At 40.8% G+C, this 7,341-nt stretch overlaps 1 protein-coding gene across 1 annotated transcript in view; it reads right to left on the minus strand.

Moving 5' to 3' along the window:
* LOC122550298 (protein phosphatase 2C-like domain-containing protein 1) overlaps nucleotides 1-7,341 on the minus strand; it is a 16,492-nt gene that overhangs the window by 4,027 nt on the left and 5,124 nt on the right. The window contains exon 2 of the mRNA XM_043691036.1: nucleotides 3,845-4,793. Within this exon, the coding sequence (XP_043546971.1) occupies nucleotides 3,845-4,793 (949 nt within the window). The remainder of the gene's footprint in view (nucleotides 1-3,844; nucleotides 4,794-7,341) is intronic.

Raw genomic sequence — 7,341 nt, forward strand, 5'->3', positions numbered from 1 at the left:
TTGGAATATTGCATGCAATTCTGGTCTCCTTCCTATCAGAAAGATGTTGTGAAACTTGAAAGGGTTCAGAAAAGATTTACAAGGATGTTGCCAGGGTTGGAGCATTTGAGCTACAGGGAGAGGCTGAACAGGCTGGAGCTGTTTTCCCTACAGCGTTGGAGGCTGAGGGGTGACCTTTTAGAGGTTTACAAAATTATGAGGGGCATAGATAGGATAAATAGGCAAAGTCTTTTCCCTGGGATTTGGGAGTCCAGAACTAGAGGGCATAGGTTTAGGGTGAGAGGGGAAAGATATAAAAGAAACCTAAGGGGCAACTTTTTCGCGCAGAGGGTGGTACGTGTATGGAATGAGCTGCCAGAGGATGTGGTGGAGGCTGGTACAATTGCAACATTTAAGAGGCATTTGGATGGGAAGGGTTTGGAAGGATATGGACCGGGTGCTGGCAGGTGGGACTAGATTGGGTTGGGATATCTGGTCGGCGTGGGCAGGTTGGACCGAAGGGTCTGTTTCTGTGCTGTACATCTCCATGACTCTATATCTAACTGCCCCTTGAAAACATTCAATGTTTTGGCCTCAACCATTTTCAGTGACAGAGAATTCTACAGGGTCATCACTCTCTGGGTGAAAGAAGGTCTCCTAATCTCATTCCTAAATAGTCTATCCTGTATCCTTATATTGTGACCCATGGTTCGGGACTCTGCAGTCACTGGGAGCATCCTTCTTGCATTTATCCTGTCAAGTGTTGTTAGAATTTTGTCGGTTTCTATGAGACAGAACCATTCCGTGACAACTGCTCACCCCCCAACCCCCATTTTTCTACATTCCAGTGAATACAGTCCCAACCAACCCTGTCTTCCATTATATGTTGGTTCTACTATCCCAAGAATCAGTCTGGTAAATCTATGTCCCACTTCCTTCATAACCAGGGGGTCAGTTAGCTCAGTTGATTAGATGGCTGATTTGCAAAGCGGAGTAATGCCAGCAGCATATGTTCAATTCCTCAACTGACTGAGGTTATTATGAAGCACTCCCCAACTCAACCATTCTACTCACGTAAGACATGGTGACCCTCAGGTTAAACCACCAACAGTCATCTCTCTCTAAAGTGACAGCAGCCCTATGGTCTGACAGGACAATGGTAATTTTACCTTTTCTTCTCATAGCTGGAACATCCTTCCACAGATAAGGAGATTAAAATTGGACATGATGCTCCGATGCACAACCCTGAACAACTGCATCAAAATCTACTTCTCACAATGAAGACAATGATATCTTATTTGCCTTCTTCATCACACGCTACACCCACAAGCTTACTTTCAGTGACTGGTGTACATGAACACCCAGGTCTCATTGCACCTCCTTCTTTCCCAATCTGTAGCCATCAGCTAATCTATGTTTCTGTTTCTGCTGCCCAAGTGGATAACCTCTCAATTCATTTTATATCCCATGCATCTGTCCACTTACACAAGTTGCCCAAATGAAAATGAAGTATTTCTGCATTCTTTTCTCAGCCCACCGTGCCACCCAGCTTTGTGTTGCTTGCAAACTTGGAGGTATTAGATTTAGTTCTCTCCTCTAAACCATTTATATATTTTTTTTCTCAAAAATATTTGCACCCAGTGCAGTGTCTATCAATCATTTTGTTGACATTGTATGGACCAGTATGGTCTGATCAACACTCTACCGAGGTTTAAAATAATTTCTCTTCTTTTGAATTCTGACCCTCTGAAAATGAATTACAATGTTTTTGTTTACTTTTATTTAATAACATAAACAAACAACAAAAGTGCCATACTGAATAAAATAATTCCTTGTTTAAACACAGCAATCTTTCTTGAATGATAAAACCCATGAACGAACAGCAAGAAATCAAACTCCAGGCTAAAACGATAAAGCAGAAACTAACCATTAAGTACAGCATAATTTTCTTTATTCTTTCATGGGATGTGCGTCACTGGCAAAGCCAGCATTTGTTGCCTATCTCTAATTGCCTTTGAGCTGACTTGCCCACTAGGCAATTTCAGAGAGCAGTTCCGAGTCAAACACTGCTCTAGATCTGCAATCACATTTGGTCAGACCAATTAAGAACAGCAGATGTCCTTTCCTAAAAGTCATTAACCAACCAGATGAGTTTTTTTATGACAATTGACAATATTTTCATGATCACCATTATGAGACTAACTTTCAATTCGAGTTTATTAATTGAATTTAAATTCCACCAATCCCATTTATGCGATTTGAAGTTCTGGTGAGGGTAGTGTCTTCCTGTCTTGATGTTGTGCTATGCTAGTTCATGATGAAGTGGATGAATGACATAGACATTCAAAGATTGAAGTTTACAGATTTTTAAATGTTTCTAATATATGTTCCTTCTGCCATCTCATTTACCTTATCTAAGGTGGTTGAAGATGGAGAATTAAGCACTGCCTGCCTGTTTTTTTTAATACTCACAGAATCATAGAATTCCTACACTTCAGACAGAAGCCACCACCCATTATCTAACATTTCCCATGGCTAACCCTGCTAGCCGGCATATCCCAACAGTTTAGCATGGCCAATCCACACACACACACACCAACAGTTTAGCATGGCCAATCCACACACACACACACACAGACAGACAAAGACCCACATGCACACATATTTTGTGGGGTGAATTTGTACTTGCAGGGTTACATTGTATTTTGCTCAAAAACTGCATACATTCATGTAGAACTCTGAGCTCAAACCCTGCATGAATTCATGAAAAAACTCCATTATCTCACTTTTTAGATTAGAATCAATCTAAACATCATGGCGTAGACAGAGAACACAGGGGGCTAACACCTTCAACATATTGTCTAGCTATCACCATTGTTAACAGCTAACCTGAGAATGCAACTTTTTTTAAAAAGTTTTGTGATTTACACATGGAAGAAGTGAAACTATCATGGCATTCTAACAGATGAAAGGCTTAACAGACAATCAATTTTTCAATGTATAATTTCAGTTACATAATACTGTAAATTTTTGCTATAAATTCTGTGTGTTAGGATTGAGCCCTCCACTACCACCTGATGAAGGAGCGACGCTTCGAAAGCTGGTGTGCTTCCAATTAAACCTGTTGGACTATAACCTGGTGTTGTGTGATTTTTAACTCAGAACAATGAGTTAGCCATTGAGGAACAAGGAAACTTTCTTTACTCAAAACATTATTCTGAATCTTTGGAAATCTCAGCCTTGAGGCTCTTGCATGCTCTACATCCGAGTGTATTCACGATAGAGGTCAATAGACTTCTGGATTTTAAGGGCAATTGAGGGACATGGGGATTCTGTGAAAATGTGGAGCTGAAACAGAACATCACTGACAATCGAGCATGAAAATCAGTGATGTAATCCTACTCCTATTTTTCATGTTCTAGGAACAATAGCGCAAGGTGACTGTTGTTGGAATTATGTCTCACTTCGTGTCCTGAACCTGTGTGGTCAACTTTTGCTGTTTTGACATTGCATTAAGTGGGTGAACTATGTGAAGCCAGGATATTGCAATGTTCTCCTTTTCAGGAGATGGTAAGATGGCTGGCCCCTTTCTACAGCATCTTCAAGTCCCATCTGCTCCAGATGTGTGTAACAACATCTCTGAATAGACTAGTTAAAAAATACCTGTTTTATATCAACCATGCTCCAAGGAGTCACAGCAAAATAGAACCCTTAGTCTTTTCATTTTAAATATCACTGTATTAGTGTGAGTACTGAAGACACAAATTATTTAACCTTGAAACAGAAACCATGACCACATGTATCACAAATCATCCTCATCAACTACAACTTCCAAAGCCACTAGTATCTCCAGTCAGCATGTTACCTGCATTAGCAATATGCAACATTCCAATTTCATACACATCGTCTTCCAAGAGGCTTTCAGTGCTGGTGCTAATGGGGTAGGTTTCTAGAAGGCAGGTGACAGCTGTACAACCACTCCAACGGACCTTCGAACTTTCATTTCGACCTAGCCCCAGAATTCTGTCCATTTTCCAAAAGGCTTTAGCAAAAGCTAAATGCATTGATTCATACTGGGACGTTTTGTTGGCTTGGCTGTTGACAGGGAAAATGACATATGACTCCTCGGTGGGGCTGTGCGGGAAAAGTGCACTATAGCTCAAGAGAGACTCATGCTCTTCGTCGGACAGAACATAAGGATGGCCAGCTTTTCTCAGCTCCTCAATAATCAGGAATGGCAGATCTTTGGAAGTGACCTGTGCTGCAGTCGTACCATGAAAGCCATCAAAGATTCCAATGAAGCATACATCGCTTTGACCACCATAACAATCCATGAAAACATAGACATCTTCCATCTCAGCTTTCCAAAGGACATTCCTATCCTGCCAGATCCCAAATGATTTTACACAGGGTTCGTTGGGCAGTGTTACATGCAGCGGGAATTCTTCATGGCACACAATGGGACTTTCGACTAGGAATGGCCAAGTTAACAAACGACTTGACTTCACTATCTCGTATGCAAAGTTGATCTTCTGCAGTTCTAAGGCGCTGAATTTCTTAGCTCGCATCCTCTTAGCAATGAGGCTCCGCCGGCGGATCCGGAGAGAAAGGAGGCTGACAGGCTGGCTGCCTGCACGGTACTGCAGCATGGCCAGTGTGCGATGCAGGATCTTGTGGTGGCGAGCTGTCGTTGCATTAAGTTTCTTCTTACATGTAAAGCACGGCACTGTCAGGACATTACATTGAGACACATCCAGCACATTTGCGGTTCCCAGGATTGTGTTTTCTGTTGATTTCGAAAGCATTTTCGTTTCCTGTATGAAGTATAAGCAGATATTGGCAGATAAGTGCAAAAATAAAGTGAGTTGCTGCAATGGCATCACGCTGTTGTCATATATAGTCATTAGCACTAACTGAAATGAAATGCAAAACATTACATAAAATAGAACCATGACATGAAAAATAAACTTTATATTTTGATTAGTAATAAATAATGTAAAACATGCACCATCAACACAATTGGCATGTAATCACAAAACATAATTCTAGAAACCTATCTGTAGAACAACAAGCACTAATGTTTCGGACACGGTTTTAGAAAGAAAAATGGGAGCCAAATCCTAAACATTTAAAAATATCGATAACCTAATCAAACCAGTACCAAGAAAAATATAACATGTTTATCTATGTTTTAGAATAGCAATTTACTTTAAATTGTTCTAAGCAGAAGAAATAGGAACAGGATTGGACCATTCAGCTCTTGAAATCTGAGCAACAGTAACCATTTCGTCCCAGTTCCACTTTCGCATCCAATTCCCTCTATTTTCTGCATGTCCAAAAATCTATCAATCTCAGCCTGAAATATACTCAGATTGAGTGCTCAGAACCCTCTGAGGTACAAATTTCCAATGATTCACAACTTATGGAAGTTTCCCTCACCTCAGTCCTAAATAATGAGACTTATTTTTGAGTCTATTTTCTCTAGACCTGGATACTGCAGTCAAGGGAATCAGCCTCTCAGCATCTATCCTGTTGCGCGTGTGAGAAATTGTGTATACTTCAACGAGATCAGTCTTCGCTTACCAACGTTTCTACAACTTGAGGAAATTCAGTTTTGAGTTGTTTGGTTGCTTTCTTTTTAAATGGAAGAGATTGCAGGGGATCAGAGAATGAGGGCAACCTGCACACATTGTTACATAAAGAAGTCACATGTCTTTGATAAAGTTATTCTCTAAAGTTAGTCAGCAGTCAAGGACAATTTGGTGTGATTGTGAATCATTCAGATAATGGAGGAGTCTTGACCCTTCAACTTATCTGTATCACTCAGGACAAAGACTGCAGAGAGGATAGGCTAAATGACTATTGTGCTGTGACAGAGGTGGGGGAAATGCGGTTGTAGTAGGGCATAGTATAAAGGAAAAGCTACTGATTCCTGTAGCCAAGACTGAGAGTTCCAAAGATTCTGGTGTCTGCCCTATGTCAGAAATAAAAATGTTTTCTATGGCTGGAAAAGAATTTAGAGTAGAAAATACAGCTGTTATTGCTTATTGGGAGGTGGTGGTATTGCAGTAATACCACTGAACTAATAAAACCTCAGGCTAATGCTCTGAAGAAATAGGCTCAAATCTCACCATGGCAGAAATAAAATTAATGAATTTCCTTTGAAAAAGCTAATCCAATGTAACCATGAACTCCAGTTGATTCTAGAGGAAAATAAACATCTGGCTCACGAATGCCCTTTGAGGAAGAAATTTGCTAACCTTTCTAATCTGACTCCAGATGATTAGAGCAATGTGCTTGATTCTTAAATGTTCTCTGAAGCCACTCAGTATTATCTAATGTTAAATGTTCCTAGTAAGCCACTCAGTAATATCTAATAACCAATGCCCATTCTTTGTGGAGACAAAGTTCTACTTTCACTTCGAGGTTACCCTTCATCAATTTCTGACAGAGCTAGTAATAGAAAACCAGCCATCAATGAGACACTGTTAATTATCAGTAGCAACAGAACTGTATTCAACCACAATTTATAACCTAAATGCTCAGCATATCCCCCATTTTACCATTACCATCAAGCAAGATCATCCCCGGTTCAATGAAGATTGCAGGACGGCATGCTAGGAGCAGTATCCGGCACAGCTAAAAATTAGGTGTCATTCTGACCGGTGAGCCTGACCTCGGGGATGGGCAAGTTGTTGGAGGGAATCCTGAGGGACAGGATGTACATGTATTTGGAAAGGCAAGGACTGATTAGGGATAGTCAACATGATTTTGTGCGTGGGAAATCATGTCTCACAAACTTGATTGAGTTTTTTGAAGAAGTAACAAAGAGGATTGTTGAGGACAGAGCAGTAGATGTGATCTATATGGACTTCAGTAAGGCGTTCAACAATGTTCCCATGGGAGACTCATTAGCAAGGTTAGATCTCATGGAATACAGAGAAAACTAGCCATTTGAATACAGAACTGGCTCAAAGGTAGAAGACAGAGGGTGGTGGTGGAGGGTTGTTTTTCAGACTGGAGGCCTGTGACCAGGGATTGGTGCTGGGTCCTCTACTTTTTGTCATTTACATAAATGATTTGGATGCAAGTATAAGAGGTACAGTTAGTAAGTTTGCAGAGGACACCAAAATTGGAGGTGTAGTGGACAGTGAAGAGGGTTACCTCAGATTACAACAGGATCTGGACCAGATGGGCCAATGGGCTGAGAAGTGGCAGATGGAGTTTAATTCAGATAAATGCGAGGTGCTGCATTTTGGGAAAGCAAATCTTAGCAGGACTTATACACTTAATGGTAAGATCCTAGGGAGTGTTGCTGAACAAAGAGATCTTGGAGTGCAGGTTCATAGCTCCTTGAAAGTG

The sequence above is a fragment of the Chiloscyllium plagiosum genome, chromosome 5 (genome assembly GCF_004010195.1).
Source record: "Chiloscyllium plagiosum isolate BGI_BamShark_2017 chromosome 5, ASM401019v2, whole genome shotgun sequence".
NCBI lineage: Eukaryota > Metazoa > Chordata > Chondrichthyes > Orectolobiformes > Hemiscylliidae > Chiloscyllium > Chiloscyllium plagiosum.